We start from the raw sequence: 23,674 nt of genomic DNA, 5'->3' as shown, positions 1-23,674 counted from the left end.
GACACCACTTCACCTACCCACTAGGAGGGCTAAAATATAAAAGACATAGAATAATGAGTGTCAGCCAAAATATATACAGAAATTGGATCTCTCACACAATTCTAGTGAGAATGTAAAATGGTTCAGCTGCTTTAGCGATGTTCGGCAATTTATCTAAAAGTTAACCATAATGTTAACATACAACTCAGCAATTCTACCTGTAGGTCTGCACCCAAGAGAAATGAAAACATATGTCCCACTCAAAAACTTATATATGAATGACCACAGAAGCATTATTCATAATAGCCAAAAAGTGGAAACATCCCAAATGGTGACTGGATAAATAAAATGTACTATGTACAGACAATGGAATATTATTCAGGAAGGAAGGAAGGAAGGAAGGAATTAAGTACTAATACATGCTACAACAAGGATAAACCTTGAAGATATTATGCCAAATGAAAGAAACCAGTCACAGAGTACTGTGTATTGCATGATTATGTTTATATGAAATGTCTAAAATAGGCAAATCCATAGAGATAGAGAGTAAATTACTGGTTGCCTATGCCTAGAGTGGATGGAGCGGTTGGGAGGTGTCAGCTAAGGGGAACAGGATTACTCTCTGGGATAATGAAAATCTTCTAAAATTGACTGTGGTAATCCATGTACAACTGTAAATATACTAAAAGGCACTGAATTGTACGCTTTCAGTGAGTGAATTGTGTGGTATATGAATTATACCTCAATGAAGCTGTTTTAAAAATAAAAAACAAAAAACTAAGGATATTCAAATCTACCTACCTAGTACTGAGTGAAAGAAGCCAACTTATTCTATGTGATTTCATATGTAAAAGAAACTAACCTATGATGACAGAAACAGATCAGTAGTTGCTGGGGTGGGGGGAAGGTAATACCGACTAGGAAGAATCACAGGGGAACTTGCTGTGGTAACAGAAATGATTGGTGTCTATGTATTCATCAAAACTGGTTGAATAATATATATAAAACCTGAGTATTTCAATGCATATCGAATATATTTCAAGAAAATAATACCACTATTAAAAAAATGAATTGATACATCTGTATATATGCATGACATATATGGAACTATAGATACACTTGTATGTATATAAACTATATCTGGAAAATACTCACAAAACTATTAAGAGTATGTACCTCTCACATGTGACAGTAAGGAAGTTGAAAGACGGGAAGGACAATGAGTATAGGACAATTTTGCTTTTTCACATTTCTGTTTGAATTTCTTTCAAGTTTGTTCTTTTTTTGTAATTTAAAAACTATTTTTAAATGAGTTTACTGGATTTTCTAAAATCATACTGATCTTTGCGTTTTATTATTTAACATAATTAATTTTGACTACACTTTGATGTTTCCATCTGATCATTAACTGTACATAGGATTGGGGTATACTTTTATTATAACTTATTAACTCCAGTCAGAGGTGATTTTGTGAGTTTTGTTTCTTGTATCTATCCTAAAGAATCTTTAATGTAATTGGTTTCTTATCTGGTTCATAAACAATTATTTTTTCTTTTCTTTTAAAGCTACTGGGTCCTCGATTGAGGGAGTAGGTTATCACTGGTTGATTATCTTCTATTTTACTTTGTTTCTGCTGAGTTTCTGAGTTGGGCTTCTTTCTTTTGTATTAAGTTCTTGGTAAGATAGCGTTGTGTGGAAGATAAGAGGTTGAAAGGGCAAGATAAAGAAGGAATGAAGTCTACGTCACGCTCCCTTGGAATTCTATGCCTTGTTAGCTTCATCATCCTGATACCTGCTTTTTCTCAACATCCCAGATACTATACCCACATTTTACCACACAGTAGCCTAAATCCAACATTCTCAACCAAAATTAACCATTTGCCTACAATGTACAATAAGACATTAAATAGAGCCAAAGGCATTTTTTGTTACTACTAAAAAGTTTTATTCATTTAATCTTTAGAACTTAAAAGTTTTTAAGATCAACTTTTTATGCCCCCCAAAAGTCAAGGTGCCTGAAAGGTAATAAAATATAAAACAGGATGTTTAGGTTAAAAATTGAGTGCATAATAATATTTCACTCAGACAAGAATCATGAATGGATTCTAAAGATCAATGAGAAGAAACAGAATACTTAGATAGTCCTAGAGTATCTCACCATAATAAATTACAAAAGGTAAGAATAAATTATAACCTGGCAGATACCACCTTATCAAGTGATCAATGTTAAGATCATAGTAATGGAACAAATTGGTATCATGTGCCTCCAGATAAGATCCACTGAGAAGAACACAAGCTCACTTCTGTGACATTCTTGTTAAAAATGCATAACCTGAATCTAATTATGAGTAAACATTGAATAAACCCAAATTAAGTGACATTCTACAAAAATAACTGACCTTCATTCTTTGAAAACATCAGACTGGCAAGATTAAAGAGAGAACTCAGTCAGAGAAAGACAATTATCATATGATCTCACTCATATATGGAATTTAAGAAACAAAACAGAGGATCATAGGGGAAGAGAGGAAAAAAGAAAATGATGAAATCAGAGAGGGAGACAAACCATAAGAGATTCTTCTTAATCATAGGAAACAAACTGAGGATTGCTGGCGGGAGGGGGAGTGGAGGGATGGGGTAACTGGGTGATGGACATTAAGAAGGGCACGTGATATAATGAGCACTGGGTATTAATTATATAAGACTGATGAATCACTGACCTCTACCTCAGAAACTAATGCATTATATGTTAATTAATTTAAATTAAAATTTTTTCAAAAAATAAAATAAAATATGCCAGCTTAAAAAAAACCCATAAAGTCATTGCTTGAATTAAAAACAAAAAAAACCTTGGGGCGCCTGGGTGGCTCAGTCATTGAGCGTCTGCCTTCGTCTCAGGTCATGATCCCAGAGTCCTGGGATCGAGCCCCGCATCCTGCTCCCTGCTCAGCGGGAAGGCTGCTTCTCCCTCTCCCACCCACCCTGCTTGTGTTCCTGCTCTCGCTCTCTCTCTCTGTCAAATAAAAAAAACAAAAAAACCCACCTTTGATTAAATTAACTATTGATTTTTTTTTTTAATGCAATCTGTGGATTCTTTTGGATTTTCTGTATATATTATAATGTCATATTCATCAGTTCTATTTATTCCTTTATATAGTGTGTATCTTTTCTCTCTTAGCTCATTGCAATGGCTTATAACTCAAATATAGTATTGAATATACTTAGTCTTGGGAGACATCCTTTTAATCTTCCCAATCTCAGGATAAAATATTTTAATACACAACCATTAAAAATGGCTGCTTTAAGTGTTTTTAAACAAAATATATCAAATTAAGACAGTTCCATTCTATTCAAAATTTTCTGTATTTTTAAACAGTTTTAAATGTCGGCTGAATCTATCAGATGCTTCTCCTTCATCAATTTTGAGACGAGCATTTGAGTTCTCCCCTTTATTCTCTTAATGAGGTAAGATGCAATGATTGATTTAAATACTAAACCAACCTTGCATTACTACAATAGGTCCCACCTGGTCACAATATATTATCCTCTTTATATATAGCTGGAATTTATTTGAAATATTTTGTTTAGGCTATATGCATGTATGCATGAATGTTCAGATACAGAAAGAGATTAATTTGTAATTTTCCTTTCTGTAATATTCTTGTTATGATTTGGTATAAAAATTATGCTGACCTCTAACAAGTATTAGTGTTCCTTTCTCAAGAAAAATGCTTGTAAAAATGCAATTTCGTTTTTGACCTTAACTATTTAGAAAAATTCAAAATTATACGAACTCTACTTTTTTGAGGAAAGGATTTTTTGGAGTTTCAATTCCTTTAACAGATATAAAATTTTGAATTTCAACGTGTGTCACTTTGCGAGGTGATATATATATATGACTATATATATGTATACTATGTATATATGTATGTAAGTAGTCATAAAACTATGCATAATAAAATAATACCTTTAATATTAAAAAAGAACAACTGAATGCAGTGTGTGATATGAGATTATCTTTTGATATCACTACATTATTAAGGACAATTGGTGAAATGTGATGATTAGATAATGATAGTATTATATCAATGTTAATTTACTGACTGATCTTTTTACTATAATTATGTAAGAAGAGGTCCTTGTTTGTAAGAAACACACATTTTAGTATTTAGGGTAAAGAGACATCACATCTGAAAGTTACACTAAAGAATTCAAGGGGGAAATCTATGTATATGGAGAGAGATAAAGCAAACAAGATAAAATGTTAACATTTGGGAAAACTTGGTGAGGGGTATATGGGACTACTTTGTACTACTCACAGCTTTTCTGTTGTTTGAAAATATATCAAAAAAAATTTTTTTATTTTAATGAAGTTCACAAGAAAGGAGGAGGAAGACCAGATGCTTTCTCATTTCAAAGTTGAGCACCTTACACTGCTTGACCTATGAATCTGAGTATTCTGACTGAAAAGTCAAATTGGATAACATTGTTTATATTGTCTTTTTCTTTCTGACTACGGGCAGCCCGTAAATTAATCTTCAAAGCCCATTTTTATTAGAAATTATACTGAGCATGGTTAAGCGACTGCCTTCAGCTCAGGTCATGATCCTGGAGTCCCAGGATCGAGTCCCACATCGGGCTCCCTGCTCAGTGGGGAGTCTGCTTCTCCCTCTGACCCTCTTCCCTCTCGTGCTCTCTGTCTCTCATTCTCTCTTTCTCAAATAAATAAATAAAATCTTAAAAAAAAAAAGAAATTATACTGAGCAGACGTTAGCCTGTCAGGCCCTATATAACTGTATCGTGTGTCATAATGCATGGGATCTTAGGAAATGTGGCCCAGGTAACTCGGCTTTCTGATGGTTCTAACTTCTTTTAGTGAAGAGATCAAATATCAGAGGCTTTAAATAAACCCTGGACAGCTGGATTACATTTCTGATGAAATGGTCTAACCTGCGGTGCAGTTATTTTACACTAGCCGTAAAATAAACTAGATTTCATGGGTGGAGTGATAAAATTAACATTTTGAAATGCCTTCTATTTATCTGAATCAAATAAACCTCAGATTTTTATAAGGTTCATCAAAACCCTTACTTCAAGCCAATAATACATTTGTAAGTGCTTCCCCATGGCTCTAGAAATACCTCTACTTCATTTTTTATTTCTTTATTTCAGTGAACCAATAGCCAAGGTATCCCTTTCTCGTCCATTCCCTGCTTCCTCCAGGTGTAGATGCAGAAGATCAATTTAATCTCTGAATTTACACTTATTTTTTTTTTCAATCTGCTTACCTCCTCTAATTAGAAATTTAGGATCCAATCCAGGAAGCATTGGACAGTCTCCAACAGCTAAATGTGGATTGGACAATCTACCCAAAACCTGAAATTTATTGCCAGTTACCCAGACTTCTTGACTGTCAAACTGAAAGATTTTATGAGAATGTAAGAAAAGAGGGGCGCCTGGGTGGCTCAGTCAATTAAGCATCTGCCTTTGGCTCTGGTCATGATCCCAGGGTCCTGGGACGGAGCCCCACATCAGGCTCCCTCCTCAGCGGAAAGCCTGCTTCTCCCTCTCCCACTCCCCCTGCTTGTGTTCCTTCTCTTGCTGTGTCTCTCTGTCAAATAAATAAATAAAATCTTAAAAAAAAAAAAAAGAATGTAAGAAAAGACAAGCAGTGTTCAAACTCATCAGTCAAGAAACACACACACACACACACACACACACACACACACACAATAGTAGAAAAAACAGATAATCCGAGAGACACAACCAAATGCAAGATGTGATCTAAGACTGAACGCTAAATCAGGAGGAAAACAGCTACAAAGGATTTTTAGGGGGTTGGAGGACAGCTGAAAAGATTTTTCAATGTGACAGTATTTTAGATTAGACTGAATCAATATTAAACTTCTTTAGGGGCACCTGGGTGGCTCAGTCAGTTAAGCGTCTGCCTTCGGCTCGGGTCATGATCCCAGGGTCCTGGGATCGAGCCCCGCATCGGGCTCCCTGCTCCGCAGGAAGCCTGTTTCTCCCTCTCCCACTCCCCCTGCCTGTGTTCCCTCTCTTGCTGTGTCTCTCTCTGTCAAATAAATAAATAAAATCTTTAAAAAAATACTAAACTTCTTTAGTGTAATAATTGTATTGTGGTTACATAGAAGAACAGTCTTTTCTTAGGAGAGGCATGCTGAAGTATTTACAGGTAAAATGTCACATAGTCCAGCAAAAAAAAAAAAGTATGTAAAAGAATACAGATGTTTAACGTATTATTCATTCAACTTTTCTGTAGGCTTAGTTTTTTTAGGTAAAAATTAAAGAAAAATTACTCAAATTAATTTAAATTTATTAGATATATATCTTGATTTCCATAGCAATTCATTACACAGACTACTCAGGCCTGGCCAGATGATTTGAGAAAACACAGTTTCTCTTATACACCAAGATGTCAGCATAGTAATTTCTACAGTTCTGACCCAACTGACTGAAATCAGGCCATGATATGTATTAATTTAATCATTCATTAAACTAACACTTATTGAATTGTAGGCCCAAGGTATTACATTAAGACACTACACAGAACACAAAGTTGACTACTGCTCTAAACTAAAAGGTTTACAATCTAGTTTAAAGAATAATGAGAACTTGGGGTGCCTGGGTGGCTTATCGGTTAAGCGTCGGCCTTCAGCTCAGGTCATGATCCCAGGGCCCTGGAATCAAGCCCCCCACTGGGCTCCCTGCTCAGTGGGGAGTCTGCTTCTTCTCTCCCATCCCCCCACCCTTCCTGCTCACTCTCTCTCTCTCTCAAATAAATAAATAAAATCTTTAAAAAAATGAGAACCCAAAATCTAAACACATTAATATTCTACAAAGGATTTTATATTAACAATCACAACAAAAACAATAATGATGGTTTAAGCTATCATTTGTTGAATATACACTATATATGAGATAAATTAAGTAAATTAAAAATTATGCAAGCTACCAAACAACACTGTGGATTAGTTACTGTTCCCCTTTTACAGATAAGGAAAAGAGGTCTCAGACTTCACTTAAACTTCCTTAGGTCATACAGTAAATAGATGAGGCAGGGCTTAACCTAGGACTATGTGACATTAAAGGTCATCCACCTTCCTTTGGGTACTGCTGATACCATAGGAGATATAAAATTCAAATAAAAAAATGAAAAGTAATAAAAAACATTATTTATGCTATCATAATTTAAATGCTCAGAAAATTTCAGATATAAAAGGAAGTTTTGTCAAAACTTTAAGCTTATTTCAAAAACTGAAATAGTTATTAGATAATTTTTTCTAAAGTGAAATGAATACATAAGATAGTAAGTGAAAACATTTCTTTCTAAGAGAAAAAATACCTTCAGATATTTAAAATAATTTTTTTGATAATTTAGTGAGAACTTTATTACGTGATTCTTATCTGGAAGAAAACAGGCTTAAGATACATAACCTGAAAACACCACTAAAGCTTGTGTTCTGTTTTGGATGTGTTCATGTCCATCTTACCTTTGTCTTTGTACCTAAGTTCTATAATTCAAACTAATCATTAATTGTGAGATTATTTTTCATACTGATGATATTCTAGTCTTTATTACAGAAATACTTGATTCTATTATATATATGTGTGAGTGTATGTGTGTGTGTGTGTATATGGGAGAGGAGAATCTTGAGCAGATTCCATGCCCAGCACTGAGCCTGATTTGGGCTTGTCTCATGACCTTGAGATCATGACCTGAGTTGAAATCAAGAGTCGGACGCCCAACCAACTGGGCAACCCAGGCCCCCCTATAAAATATTTAAAAATAAAAGGGGAAAGAGAAATTTAGGACTTTCAAGGTTTGAAGTCTTATTTCTAATATTCTTCATTACAAAAAGCAGAAGTGGAATTTTTAAAAGGAAAGAAAAGGCTTTCTGGAATATAGGTTTATATTTTTCAAATAAAGTAATTAAGTGAATATGCTGCTAAGAAAACACACATTTTCTGAAAGGTTCACTTAATATTTTTTAGTAACACATATTATACCTTTAGATATAATAATACACTAATTGAGAAATTACTACATGCCAGGCTGTCCTAACTAACCACTTTACATGTATTAAATAATTAATTTAACTCTACAACAATCCTATCTTATGTAGGTATGTTTATGTATGTACTATATTTCAAATTAAGTACACATACCATATAATATTTAAAGTAATTTAGTTCTTTAAAATAAGTAAGTTCCTGGGGTGCCTGGGTGGCTCAGTTGTTAAGCGTCTGCTTTTGGCTCAGCTCATGATCCCAGGGTCGTGGGATCGAGCCCCGCGTCGGGCTCCCAGCTCCACGGGAAGCCTGCTTCTCCCTCTCCCACTCCCCCTGTTTGTGCTCCCTCCCTCATGCTGTCTCTCTGTCAAATAAATAAATAAAATCTTCAAAAAATAAAAATAAATAAAAATAAATAAAATAAAATGAGTAAGTTCCTATAATAAGTTTACTGTTAACATCTGGTTCCTTAGAACCATGAAAAGAACATGTGCTTTAATCAAATTCATATGACATCAGTAAATTTTAAACATAGATGATAAAACTATAACATCTCCTCTCTTAAAATTTGTCACATGCAGAAAGTCCTGCTTTTAGTTCAAAAAGGACTCAAAGAGTTAGTCAGTATTTAAAGCAATAAATCATCACAACAGGTTAAAAAAAGATTCTATAATCTTCATTCTCTTGCATAGGCCACTGTGGTGGATAAATTTTATGATCAGATCTTTAAAAATATTATTTTTATAACATTTGGACACTGAAGGACATTCCATTATTAAATTAAACTTGAAAATGAATTAAGATACCAGTAAGGTTTCAACAAAAATTTATTAACATTTCTTATTTAGTGCTTTTTATCTGTCTCTTAAGAATACATTCTAGTCCAGTACTATGAAAACACAGTTTCAAATGAGCTTAAGTTTTCAAGACACAAGGTATATATATATTCTTTTCTTAGCTAGGAAGAATTCAACAGATTCTTTTTTTTTTTTTTTTTTTTTTTGGTAGCTTGAATGAAATTTTCCTCACGCCCATTCACCCCATTTGGCTTTTATTCACTGATTCTCTGGGATCATTCCTAGAAATTACAGAATGAACATGGGTCTTGAGTCACTGAAAATGTACGTGCTCCAATAGTAAATGAATGATTTGATTGTGTGTGAGCTGGCTTAGTGAGAACTTAGCCCTGAAATCATTCTGATCATCTCTGGGCAAAATGCTGTATTACAGTTTCTGGGTATGCAAACCAGAAGCCCCATGTGCGCCTTTGATCGTGTGAATAAACACTGATGGATGAGTACACATCTTTGACAATTTTTGCCAGTTTATGACATAATGAGGAAAATAAGGACCATGTGTGGAATCATAAAACTAAATAATTAAATTTATATGACTGTCCTGTATTCTGAGATTATCTTCTTTGAATTTATATGATTTTTGTTTTTTTGTTTTTTAAAAAGCTCGTACTGCTTTCTGGATATTCTTACCACCCACTCCAAATTTTTCCCCACTAGTCCATTATACTCAGAAGTCTGGGATTCACTGCATGCATGTGACTATGAAAGACTATAAAAATGGCATGCTTTTTTGCCTGAACAATGGTCAAGCTCGATATTTGATCTGGCGCTTAAATTTGCAACATGTTACTTTAAGTCATGGAATGTTACATTATAACCAGAGTTAAGAAAAGTTTATCATTCTAGGGGCGCCTGGGTGGCTCAGTTGGTTAAGCGACTGCCTTAGGCTCAGGTCATGATCGTGGAGTCCCGGATCGAGTCCCGCATTGGGCTCCCTGCTCAGCAGGGAGTCTGCTTCTCCCTCTGACCCTCCCCCCATGCTCTCTCTCTATCTCATTCTCTCTCAAATAAATAAAATAAAAAGAAAAGTTTATCATTCTACCAATGATTTTTCACTAACCGAAACAAAGTTGTAGATAAGTGTGCAGAGAAAAATGTTTAGTAACTATTCAATCTTCCACTTCTCCTAGCTTAATGGGTTTTAAAAATAAACAAGATAACTCAATTGTATCTAATTTGGTACTTTTAAATCAGCACCAGTATGGGTAACAATTTAAAAATGAAGGGGAGGGACACCTGGGTGGCTCAGTCGTTAGGCGTCTGCTTTCGGCTCGGGTCATGATCCCAGGGTCCTGGGATCGAGTCCCACATCGGGCTCCCTGCTCAGCGGGAAGCCTGCTTCTCCCTCTCCCACTCCCCCTGCTTGTGTTCCTGCTCTTGCTGTCTCTCTCTCTGTCAAATAAATAAATAAAATCTTTAAAAAATAATAATAAAAATGAAGGGGACAGCTCTCAAAAATATGAAGTAAATTTCCCTAGCTTGGCACTTTTTTTGTTTCCTTCAAAGCATATACTACAATTTGTAATTTATTCATTTTTTAAAAAAGATTTTATTTATTTATTTGACAGAGAGAGAGATAGTGAGAGCAGGAACACAAGCAGGGGGAGTGGGAGAGGGAGAAGCAGGCTTCCTGCCGCACAGGGAGCCCGATGTGGGACTCGATCCCAGGACCCTGGGATCATGACCTGAGCCGAAGGCAGACGCTTAACGACTGAGCCACCCAGGCGCCCTGTAATTTATTCATTTGTCTTTAATTTTTTTCCCCCTGCCTTTCCTAAGCAAAGTTAATCTCCATGATGGCAGAAACCATTTTGGGCTTGTACACCATTGTAGCCCCAGCATTTAGTATATGCTTAAAAAAATAATAATAATATTGAATGTAAATGATGTTGTTCAGGAAATTGAGCTTACTGAGCATTTACTATGTGCCAGGCAAGGATTGTACTGAATATTTTGAATGTCACTATGTCATGCAAATCAAGACCATGTATGAATATGATTTATTTATGATTTGATTCTCCTTTCAAAACATTTTTCAAAAAGATATTTAAGTAGGGGCGCCTGGGTGGCTCAGTAGGCTAAGCGTCTGCCTTCGGCTCAGGTCATGATCCCAGCATCCTGGGATCGAGTCCCGCATCAGGCTCCCTGCCCAGTGGGGAGCTGCTTCTCCCTCTCCCGCTCCCCCTGCTTGTGCTCTTTCTCTTTCTTTCTCTGACAAATAAATAAATAAAATCTTTAAAAATATATTTAAGTATAGCTATATGCTTGGGTCTTCTCTCCTAGTGAGAAATATGTCTATGTCCCCCATCAGTCCCCAGTACCACTTGTTCTCCTTTATCAGCATCATCAAGGAAGGAAGGAAACAGTGAAGAGCAGGGCTGCCAGTGTAGAAGCTAGCAGGAAGATCATTTAGTTTTCATTTCTTTTCTAAATCATCTGTAGACTGTTTCCTGGTTTAATATCCACTGACATTTCTTTATATTTGTTCACTCAGTTCTTCCAAATATGACTTTGATAATATTTTATAACCAAATAGCTAGAAAATATCCCTTACTGCCCTCGAAAGAGTGTCTCTACTTATAGAATGTATAAATATGGTTCCTGCCAGGGATGCCCATGCTTTTTATTTTGAAATGATTTTAGGGGTGCCTGGGGGGCTCAGATGGTTGAGTGTCTGCCTTCAGCTCTGGCAGGATCCCAGGGTCCTGGGATCAAGTCCCCCATGGGGTTCCCTGCTCAGCGGAGAGCCTGCTTCTCCCCCTTCCTCTACTACTCCCCCTGCTTGTGCTCTCTTGCTCTCTCTGTCAAATAAATAAATAAATCTTAAAAGAAAAAGAAAAGAAATGATTCTAGATTTACAGATAAGTTGCAAACATAGTATAGGGTTTCTTATATACACTTCACCCAGACTCGCCTAATGTTACCTTCTTATAATAATGATTCTGGTACTATTTTTGAACACACCATCCTGTCCCCTTTTGGCTTCTGATTGGATCCACCAATGAAAACAGCAGAAAACTGGAGGGCAGTGTATTTATTTGGATCCCCCACATCCCAAAACTTCCTCTCTGCAGAAACATCCCGTTACCAAAGGCTGCAATAAAAGACCCTGCTCCATCTCTTCAACTTCAACTATTCTTTGTATCTGGGTTTCTGCTCTCACTCCCTGGCCCCTTCAGGCCTAGGAGTGGTGAGAAATCTCTGCTGTCATTTAGTCCTGGGATGCTTTGCCATCCCTAGTTTTTCCCTTAACCCTGCCCACACCTTTTAAACAATTCCTTTATTAAATTCCCCTCAATATCCCCAAATGACCATGCAACTGATTTTTTTCCAGGGACAACGATTGACAACCTAACCAAAGTGATATTACCTTAAAATCGACATTCTCTTAAGGGAATATATCCTCTTACCCTGACGCATCAAGTAGAGATTATTTACATAAATGTTTCTACCAAGTGGAGTTCCAAATCATGCCACTCACAAGTCCAATTTTATGAATCAATGCCTGAAATTATTTCACACCTTTACCTTACTCAAGAGTCAAGGAAATAATTACAGCACAGCCAATAAGCTGCCATGTATATATAAAATAACTCTAGTGATAATCAACAGGGCTTGGGCAGGAACCTGGTCCTCCAAAACCAGTGGGGGTAGGAATTTGTGCTTCACCTACCTCCTACCCACATCATTCGATATCCATTCTGGCCATCTGAGTGCTTTGGACAGAAACTGGCATTTCAACTAGAGGAGAATTCTCTCTCTAGTCAGGGATTTGAAGTCACTATCTACAGTTTTACATTTTGAACTACAATAGAATGAATATAGGTTATTGATATAGATAATAGATTGCTTAAAAGTGAGAGGTATGAGACATATCAGGCAATTTCAGCCCCACAACTGGATTCAATATTTAGTTAGCAGGTTCAGAGTAGGATGGGACAAGCTTCAATTCTGCACCCAATTCCCTTAATCAGACTCTTCACCTGTCCAATTACTTCTTCACAGATGATGAAGATGAAAATCTTTGCTTAGGATACCTGCAGCATCCACCCTGACAAAAAGCAAGGGACCCAGATTTGAAGATCTAAGAGGCCAGAGTCAAAGGAAGTGGACTAGATCTCTGGCACAATGCCAAACACAAAGAGAGATTTATGAAAGGAGACCAAGCTGTAACCTGTAGACTCCCATCACTGCTCCCCCAGATAGCAGCCAGCTGGAACACTGAGTCCTCATCCATAAAACCTTAAGCTGAAAGTTGTACTCTTTCCCTGACCTCCCTCCCAAAATATGGATTTAGTTTTCATAACATCTCCTTCAGGGTTGTACAATATTCTACCTATTTTACACATATCGAGCTAAAATCTGAAAGTATTTTAGCATTTCTACTGTGGAACAAAGAAACAAAGCTTTCTCTGGAGAACAAAATACATTACAGCTAATAGAAAATTAAACATTTTAAAATGCCAACATCAGGGGAAAAAATTATTTTTTCCTTTTAGGGCATTTCCCTACTCTTATACAACAACTGATAACTATAGAGGAAAGTGAGCAACAATTCAGTTCTGTTGCTGTGGCACATGAAATTCAGCCACCCACAGGCATTTATTTTAAAATAAGTCAGAGTCCATTGCCCTCATTCAAAAAAGCAACACATGGTATATTTACTTCTGAAATTTATTTCAGGTGACAGGATACCCACAGACTAACAAAATAAACATAGAATTAAATAGTATCCCCCAAACCCAATTCTACTTCCTAGCAAAGGCAGATGATGATTTAGCTACCAAGCTTCATCTATATTAATATGTCCATGCAACTGACCTCTTTCTCCTATGCCCCCACCCTAACCCCTGCAAATCTGAGAGCCATTTTAACAGCAGCACTAAAATGATTTTTCACTTGAAGATTTGAAGACAAAACACCTGAGATGGATACACCCAACACAGAAAGTGTAAGAAGAGATTAAGAAATATAAGCAGGGCTTTTAATGATACAATTTTATAGTTGGAGGAGGGAAAGGAAGTAAAAGGGAGTGGGTAGATCAATATGCAGAAGAAAAACAGGAGGGGTTAATTTACCTTGAAAATAACCAGTATTCTATTTGTCCAGGCCCAATGAGAATTTGTGCCAAGCAATTTCATTCATTTCACAGTGCCTAGAACACTGATGACTGTGTGGTAAATATTAAACAAATAACTTGTTGGTTGATGAAAATGTACATGGCAACGCCGCGTACACACAGGAAACAGAAACTCAAGGTGGTCAGACAAATTTGAAAGCAATGCAAGGTTTGGTTCTCCATGTCAAAAACATTTTCAAGGTACACAACTGGGGAAGCAAATGAATAAAAATTTGCCACATCCATAGTTCAACATGTTGTTCCTCTTTGAGTGCTAAAACTTTATTTGCAAAAGAAAAGCTAAGATTAGGTTAAAATATTGTTAATTATATATACATGATATAATTTTAAAGATCAGTAAGTTTTATTGCTTAATATGTGTTTTTTGAATTAAAAAGGTTACTTGCTCAGGTTGCTTACATTTATAACAGCAATATGCCACTTGAAACCTTTAACACACAAGCACCCCTTTGCTAAACTAAAGCTAGCCTTGAACTTTGAGTAGTGCCATATGCTTTTAAATTAACCCTTCTAAATACTGTACAAAGCTCATAACACAGACTGTTAGCTTATAACTGAATTAGGTTACTGATAAATACTCATTAGGCAAACCACTGAAAATAAAGAAAACATGTATATTTCCTACAGCTCTATGAATGCCAAAATTAAAAATGATTCAATGAGAATTTGGGATTAGGCAATGATAATTTGGCTGATCTTGATGGCTTACATATTTTAAGTTGAACTAAAATCTCTAAGGACCTTTTCCTTTGGAAAGCAAAACCACACATTTTAAAATAGTATCTAATGGAAGGTCTATTAAAATCACAATGGATCATAGCTGTCAACTTCAAATAGTGTCTCCTTAAGAGCTTAAGTTTACACACTGGTGCAACACCACAAAGGCAGATGCTACAAAAGGATCTACAAAGAAAAACAAATTTTATTCACAACACTTTGCATATAAACTTTTCCTTCTGCAGACTTGTGTGGAGTTGAAAATAAAGGATGCTAATATGCACATCATACAGCACATCAGAAAAAAGAGAGAGAGAGAAAAAAAACACTTCAGTTGAGTGAAAATTCATTTATCTACTGAAAATCCGGGAGAATTCACATCCACTGTACTCCAAATTTACTCCTAAGTGACAGAAAAATACTATATGAAATGGCAAAAAATTAAATATGATTTAATCAATAGCTGATTACCTTTAAAACTTTGGGCTTCTTTTCCCTCTGGGGCCTCTTGTTTTCTTTTATAACCTAAAAAAAATCAAATTGCAAAATGAGCCTCCGTTTAAGAAAAAAAAAAATTAGCTCCCACCCCCCCCCCCAAAATTTTTGGCTATTTCTCTATAAAACTACTTAGACCATTTAAAATCATCAACATGTTTGCTAGGCAGAACCTAAAGAGCTTATGTAAAATGTATACTTGAAAAGTCACTGAAAAAAAGCCTTGCATAAAGATGAAGTAGGGAAATACCCTTTTTTCCCCTTAAAGTCTGTCTTAATTAGCCTCTGCATTCTTCACAGCGAAGCCCACGAGGTAGCCATCTTGCTTGCTTCTGCAGAGGAAGCCTCTACAGTGGAACAGTTCTGCAAACTGCTTTTTGGTATTATTATCATGGTGTTTAAAGGCAGCCCTGGCCTGCCAGCACTGTAGACGTGCTGGGCATGCCTTTTGCAAAAACAGCCCCACAAAGAGTGCAGCCAATGGCAATGCAGAGCTTAGCAACTCCAAAGTGATCTTCTCTGCTAGCCTTCCTAGACAAAGGATCTCCTGTGCGGCTCCGCTCTCACCACAGGACACAGGCAGCCACAAGCTGCGACATGGAGTGCGCTGCAGAGGATCTGGTCGCGCCGAAATCACAGGAGGCTTCAGCAAAAACAATGCACACAAATCCCCCAGGTCTCCACCATCGGATCGATGGCGGAGGCTCCCTGATTAGTAACCTCTTGGCGGCTCCGAGGGCAGGTCTGCGCGGGGGGAGGGGTGCGCGGCTCAGCCTCCAACGTACAGGAGATATAACTGAGCCGAGGGGGGCATTTGGGCTTGCTGAAACTCTGGAAGGTATTGTGCATTTTTACTTTATAAGGCAAGGCTAAATATTGGCGATATTTAAGGCAGGGAGGTTATGTGAGGACAGTGTAGGCTCAGCTGTTGGGCTGCGTGTCTCATTCCCCGGGAACCACACCTCTTTGCAGCAGGCGCTTTGCCCAGAAATACAGCAATTTGATTTCTGTCAATAAATGTCCAATGACAAAGGCGAATTAAAAAATACTAATGAAGCCACTTGAAAGCAAAAGGACAGGATGAGGACAAGGAGAGGGGGAGGAGTTTTCAAAATACACTTGTCACTCTCAGTGGCTGGAGAGAGAAGATTTCTCTCTCTTGCTCTGGACATTTCTGGTGACCTTCATTTCCTAAAGAAATCCCTCCCGTCTGGAAGGTGGGCTCACACGTTTGGGACAAAAGGGGCACCTTTGGCTCCTCTGTCTCCCAAGATCATCAACTGTCACTGAGCATCTCTCCCTGGAGCTGCCAAGCAGGTTCCCCGCCCCACCCCCACCCCCCACAACCGCGGAGCCTTCTGCCCACCCCGCTGATGGTCAGACGGGGCCACCCGCTTCCCAGAGATTGGGAGCTGAGCCAGAGGCGGCACTAGCAGCCACCCACCCTCACACACCTGGACTGCCACCATACCCAGTGGGTGGTAGGCACTGAGAGCGCTGGGCACCGTAGTCGGAACTTGCCAGTCCCTGAGAATGCCAGAGCCAGAGGAGTTTAGCGCCCTCCTGTTAGCCCCCTGGCCAGGCAACCGTGGCAGGAGAGAAAGAACCAGGACAGCTGCTGTGAGCTGGCAGGTCTCAAGGTCACTGCCAAAATGTAGTGCAGAGGCTGGTCACAGTCCCATCACAGCCACCTTGACAGCGGTACAGATCTCGGGAAGACAGCCTCAGCTCCATCCTCACAGGGCCAAAGTTTCAGCAACACATTTAGGGGATTGGCAGGAGGGCCTCCCTGGCTGCTCAGCCAAAGATGGGTTTTCCACTTGCAGTTGGATTCAGAGCAGATTCCCACAACCAGAAATCAGGAACAGAGTGAGGGCCGGAAGGCCTGTGTTTCATCACCCGGGATTCCTAGCCTTTCGGTTTGCCACAAAAGCACGCTTTCCTTGTCGGAATGGTTAAGTCCAACATGCACTGTTTTCCCAAGTTAAACTACCTCCCCCTCACCTACCCACCCTCCAAATTGTTAACAAATATAAAAAGCAAGGCTCCTTGTAGCAAAACCAGTGGGTTCTGACCTAAACACATCCATCAGGCCAACTTCAAGCGTACTGAGCCCATACTAAGAAGCTCTCTGTGGCGAATGAAGCAAAACCATGAAAAAGGTAGAAAAACAGGACTGAATACAGCAAGATTTGGAAATGGCACTACGCTTCTTTTTCTTTGAAGTGTGTGTGTATGTGTGTGTGTGTGTGTGTGTGCGATAAAATATACGTAACATAAAATCTGCCATTTTAACCATTTTTAAGTGTACAGTTTCGTAGCATTAAGTATATTCACAATGTTGTGAAACTATTCCCACTCTCCATTTCCAGCACCTTTTCATGATCCCAGACACTCTGTATCCATTCAACAATAACTCTTCATTTGCCTTCTCTCAGTCCTCGCTACTTTTTATTTTGCTTTTTGTCCCTATAAATTCACCTATTCTAGTATCTCAAATAAGTGGTATCGCATGATATTTGTCCTTCCGTGTCTGGCTTATTTCACTTTGCATAATGTTTTCACGCTTCACCCATGTTGTAAGATGTATCAGAATTTCATTCCGTTCAAAGGCTCAACAGTATTTCACTGTGTGTATATACACCAAACTTGTTTATCTATTCTTCTGTTGATGTACATTTGGGTCGTTCCCACCTTCTGTCTATTGTGAGTAATACTGCTGTGAACATGGGTACGAGTATCTATTTGAGTCCCTGCTTTCAATTCTTTTGAATATATACCTAGGACAAGAACTGCTGGATCATATGATAATTCTGTTTAAATATTTAAGGAACCACCAAACTTTCTGGAGTGGCTATACCATTTTACATTCATGTCAGCAGTGCACAAAAGGATAGCCCTACATTTCTTAAAGTTCCTTGCATTTCAATTACAAATTATGCCTCTCCCCCTTGAATACCTGAATATAACTTTTATTTATTTATTATTTTTTAAGATTTTATTTATTTATTTGACAGACAGAGAGATGGCGAGAGCAGGAACACAAGCAGGGGGAGTGGGAGAGGGAGAAGCAGGCTTCCTGCCGAGCAGGGAGCCCGATGCGGGGCTCGATTCCAGGACCCTGGGATCATGACCTGAGCCGAAGGCAGACGCTTAACGACTGAGCCACCCAGACACCCTTGAATATAACTTTTAAAAAGCATCACCATTTCCCCAGCTTGATTGCTCAATATTTAGTAAAGTGGTCCATGATATATAATATATATAATTATAAAATTAAAAACAATCTATTACCTGTGCGATCCATGTGTGTCTCAATAAAACAAGATAAAATCAGGCTCAAAGTGTTAGGTGTACCGAATATCCATATCAGTGAGAAGTCCACTTTTTAAAGCCCCATCGACAAGCATTTTCACTGCATGGAATACTCATGAAGCCATACAACACTGCACTTGGCAAACTAAGCAAACACTAGAGGTCTGTGTTCTGTAAAATGAATTAATAAATGAAGACACAGCTCATCTCAGCTAAATATGAGGGTTAATTAAAGTGACCAGAGCTAACATTAACTCAAAATATCCAACTGATACTACGCTATGAAGATCTGCACCTGTTTGAACACAGAATAGACTGGTAACCTATATTGGTACTGACCATCTGCTCTAAATCCTATACTTAGTGATTTGACGGTCTCTCAGCTCAGGGCTTAGGTGATGGCGAGCTTTGATGGAGAAAATAATCAGACATTACTAGCAGAGAAATTGGAGGGCAGGAGAGCCATTCCCATTCTCTTATTATTTAGGGCAAAGTGCATACAACTAGATTCTGTTGGAAGAATGGCAGGTCAGAAACTAAGAAACCCTGTGTTGTAGTCCTACTTATTCAGAACCTACTTTTGTCTCTTAAATCCATTTGTTTTTCTCACAAGGAATCATGTTTAAGTTGCATGAGATGTATTTAATTTTGTGATAACTCTAGAGTATTAGGTTCTTTCAAATATTACAAAATGAGATCTCTTTTCTCCTAAAAATCACAATTAAAGAACTAAAAAAGAAAATTGAGTCTAACTACATTATTTCATTGGTAAACTAAGGCTTAAAGTGATAAAATTACTTAATTCACATTGTACAACAGGTAAGAACTTAACTTGAGCTGAGGTATAACCAACTGTCTACACTGCTTTCTCTATAACTCCTCCTAATAACCTTTAAGATTGAAACATCTTCAAAACCACACACAAAGGGTTTTTTTGTTTTGTTTTGTTTTTTTGAGAGAGAGAGAGAGCACAAGCAGGGGGAGGGAGAGGAGACTCTTATGTTGAGCAGGGAGCCCGACTCGGGGCTCGGATCCCAGGACCCCAGGATCAGGACCTGAGCTGAAGGCAGATGCTTAACCTATTGAGCCACTCAGGCGCTCCCACACACTTAGGATAAAGGAGTAGCGGCTCAGATTTCTAGAAGACTAGTATTTAAATGAACCTTACATTAAGTATGCTTTTTTTATTTTTTTAAAGATTTTATTTATTTATTTGACAGAGAGAGAGACAGCGAAAGCAGGAACACAAGCAGGGGGAGTGGGAGGAGAAGCAGGCTTCCCGCCGAGCAGGGAGCCCGATGTGGGACTCGATCCCAGGACCCTGGGATCATGACCTGAGCCGAAGGCAGACGCTTAACGACTGAGCCACCCAGGTGCCCCAAGTATGCTTTTAAAAAAATAAATTTTGTGCCCTCGAGATAAATTAATGAATAATTTCAAAATTCTACTTCTCTTCTAAGCATAAAGCACTCTGCATCCACAAGAAACTACACATACGAACAGGAGCACCCGTGAGGCTCAGTTGTTAAGCATCTGCCTTCGGCTCAGGTCATGATCCCGGGGTCCTGGAATCAGGCCCTGCATTGGGTTCCCTGCTCCATGGGAGGCCTACTTCTCCCTCTCCCACTCCCCCTGCTTGTGTTCCCTCTCTCGCTGTGTCTTTCTCTGTCAAATAAATAAATAAAATCTTAAAGAAAGAAAGAAAGAAAGAAAGAAAGAAAGAAAGAAAGAAAGAAAGAAAGAAAGAAAGAAAGAAAGAAAGAAAGAAAAAGAAACTACACATACAAGCACTGCCTAGGAGGAGTTTTCTTCTAAGGTAATCTCAAGTGATCACGGTTCCTCAAACTTGACCCCTCTCCAGCACAAAATCCTTCCAGTATTAGCCACGCTCTACTCTCCCATGAAATCCTTCTATATTTCTCTTCTCCCATATTGTTGGGGGGCAGGGGGTCATAGCTTTTGCTATGACACCTGGGTAAAGATATTTCAAGAACCGTATTTTATAAATTTCCAATCATTAAGAATGAGAAAAGGACGGCTCATTCTTTTCACAATTCTAACGAAGATCTTCAAGTTAGCTTGGTTTTATTTCTTATGAGACACAGAAACTTCAGATTAACAGGAGATCTTCCTGGGTGATTGGGCAAACAATAATAGTCTGGGTATAGGGGGGCGATCCCCTCACACAGCCTTTTCCTGGCTTCCCTCCCCCACTTCCTTCCCTGAGGCTTATCTGCAGTAGCCCTTTTTCCTTCTAAGGGGCCAGGTCTACCTAGTGACTACCCCATTCCCTCCTGCTGGTAAAAATAACTGCTCTTCAATAACAAGAATTAAGGAACAGGGGCGCCTGGGTGGCTCAGTCGTTAAGCATCTGCCTTCGGCTCAGGTCATGATCCCAGAGTCCTGGGATCGAGCCCCGCATCGGGCTCCCTGGTCGGCGGGAAGCCTGCTTCTCCCTCTCCCACTCCCCCTGCTTGTGTTCCCTCTCTCGCTGTGTCTCTCTTTGTCAAATAAATAAATAAAATCTTTAAAGAAAAAAAAGAAAGAATTAAGGAACAAGTGAACGAGGGTCTTCAATAGTTCCCGAGTGAGAACTGTTGACAATGAGGTGGACCAGAGATAATGCCAGACACTAATGGGGCTGAATTATCACCTCTCCTCAATTTCTCAGCCTTTCTCAGTACTATCTTGAAATCGACAAGCCTACTCCATTACAGTCTAGATCCGTAATTTGGACAGAGAAATCCAATAAGAGTATCTATGGGTTTTTGTCAAAACAAAGAAATCACAAAGGATGATACTATTCAGAAAAATGTCCCCTTTTATGAACGATATATTGAAGTTTGCTTATTACTTGTCCTGTGTCTTTTGGAATCAATAATATCCTTTTTTAAAAAAGGAAGTTCTGTATCTTTGGGCTCCTTCTCCCTGTCATTCATGCTAGAGAACTGACACTAGATAGCATTGTGCCCTCTGTTTTTAGATAATCCCATTGTCTCATCAAATCTAATAGCAAAATCATAAAAATTTATTGTTTCACTGAGAAGCTTAAATCATTTTACACCCACACAACTTCTTTCTGAGAAAGCTAGATCTAGTTATCCCTGACGTTTAGCAAAATCAAAATTGTTGAACCTTAAAAGACCCCACATCCAAAAATACTGTCTTTAAAATTTGTTTGTTCATTGTAACGAACTTCCCCCATTTAAACCTTTAAACAACTTAATAATAAAAAATAATAATTAAAAACCCATACAATGACTTAATAAATGTTGGGGAACTTCCAACGTGCAGAATGGTGCTGGGCCATGGGGCGCCTGGGTGGCTCAGTCAGGTATGTGTCTGCCTTCAGCTCAGGTCATGATCTCAGGGTCCTGGGATTGAGCCCCGCCGTCAGGCTCCTTGCTCAGTGGAGAGTCTGCTTCTCCTTCCCCCTCTGCCCCTTCCCCTGCCCATGTTCTCTCTCTCTCTCTCAAATGGATAAATAAAATCTTAAAAAAAAAAAACAAAAAAAAACCTGGTACTGGGCCTGTACCCCCAGAGCCTACCAATTCAGGAGAATCACAAACCGACAATCATGATGCACTATAGAATGGGGATGTGCCCAGAAAGCTATGAAAGGCAGAGAAGGCTTCCCAGGGAAGTGACTTTTCCACTGAATCCTAAAGAGGATAAGCAGGAGTTGATGAAATTTAGAGGGAGGGAAGAAAGGGATGTGCCCCCAATGAAGGTAACAGCATGTGCAAGGACACATTGTAGCTAAGGAAAAGTCACACTAGAGTATGGCTGTGGAGAGGCAAAGGGGACAAGGCATATAAAAAGCTGGTCACTGAGCTTGCACATGAAGAGATGTAACCAGCTTTCAATTCTCTACCATTCCAGTCTGAAACGTGGCTTTTTTTGTTCCATCCTTCAATGTTCCATAATTAATCCTTTCAAAAGGCAACAAGGACGCTCCTGTTAAATCTTCACAAATATCAGCTACTTTTTCAAGGAAGAACTTAGGAGAGGCGACTGGTTTGGCTTAGATCCCGAAAACCCTGGCTTTTAAGGTAGAAAGCACCCTTGTAGAAGTCTCCTAATCAGAGAAAAGCATATTTTAGAAATGAATGTATGTAAAATTTTTGTTAAGATCAGTTATTCAAGAAGGGTTAACTCCTTTAAAAAAAAAAAAAGATTATTTATTTATTTATTTGAAAGAACGAGAGAGAGAGAAAGAGAGAGAGTGTGTGTGTGTGTGCACGTGCATGAACTGGGCAGAGGGGGAGAGGCAGAAGCAGGCTCCCCACTGAGCAGGGAGCCTGATGTAATGCCGGGCTCAATCCCAGGATGCTGGGATCATGACCTGAGCCGAAGGCTGGGATCATGGCCTGAGCCACCCAGGTGCCCCAAGAAGGGTTAACTCTTTTAGTTTTTGAGGTTATTTATTAGAGTTTCACACAATCTATAGAGGAGTGAACTTGTCTGCCAGGAAATAAGTTATTCTTTAGGCTGAGTAACTGTACCGGACAGATGCTTTTGATGTTTGGAATAAGGGGTATCTTTGTTCATTCCAGAAATAAAATAGAGAATACCCACTATATTGGAGGCACTTCTTAATACCTTTGGAATCTCTGATTTAATGAATAATTATTTTCCATGGAGCTTAACTTGGCTAGAGAGAAGACAGGAATTATCATTTTTTTCAGGAAGAACCAGAAAAACAAAACCCGAAAAACTTGCCACTGAGCCTGTAATATTTATAATAACAGAATGCCTAAGATCAAAATCTTTTCCAAAGTCTGTTTGATTGTTTCCAAAGTCTGAAAAGATTCCAAAATCTTTTCCAAAGTCTGACAGCCAAACACTTACTCAATGAGCACGTTATCTCTTATTTAAAATAAAATAAATAAATGGTCCTCAAGGTTCTTACTAGAGACAGTTCTAACATGCTACCATTTCTGTGTTTGAAGGGGATCTTTTTAAACTTTTGCAATGTAAAGCCCTTTAGAAATACCTTGTGAAGTCAGGAGACTTACTATAACAAAAGACCAAAAGGTTATTTTCATCACATTTCACCTTAGAAATCAACAAGTATAGGAGTGACTGGGTGGCTCAGTAGGTTGAGCAACCAACTCTTGATTTAGCTCAGGTCATG

The 23,674-nt window shown here is 38.4% G+C and overlaps 1 protein-coding gene across 1 annotated transcript in view; it reads right to left on the bottom strand.

Annotated features, from left to right (window-relative positions):
* The window catches only part of TET1 (tet methylcytosine dioxygenase 1), a 136,372-nt gene that overhangs the window by 85,388 nt on the left and 27,310 nt on the right, over positions 1 to 23,674 (bottom strand). The window contains exon 3 of the mRNA XM_032423540.1: positions 15,199 to 15,252. Within this exon, the coding sequence (XP_032279431.1) occupies positions 15,199 to 15,252 (54 nt within the window). The remainder of the gene's footprint in view (positions 1 to 15,198; positions 15,253 to 23,674) is intronic.

The sequence above is a fragment of the Phoca vitulina genome, unplaced genomic scaffold (genome assembly GCF_004348235.1).
Source record: "Phoca vitulina isolate PV1807 unplaced genomic scaffold, GSC_HSeal_1.0 scaffold29, whole genome shotgun sequence".
NCBI classification, from domain to species: domain Eukaryota; kingdom Metazoa; phylum Chordata; class Mammalia; order Carnivora; family Phocidae; genus Phoca; species Phoca vitulina.
The sequence above is the reverse complement of the archived record's forward strand: the minus strand, read 5'-3'. Positions and strand labels throughout refer to the sequence as shown.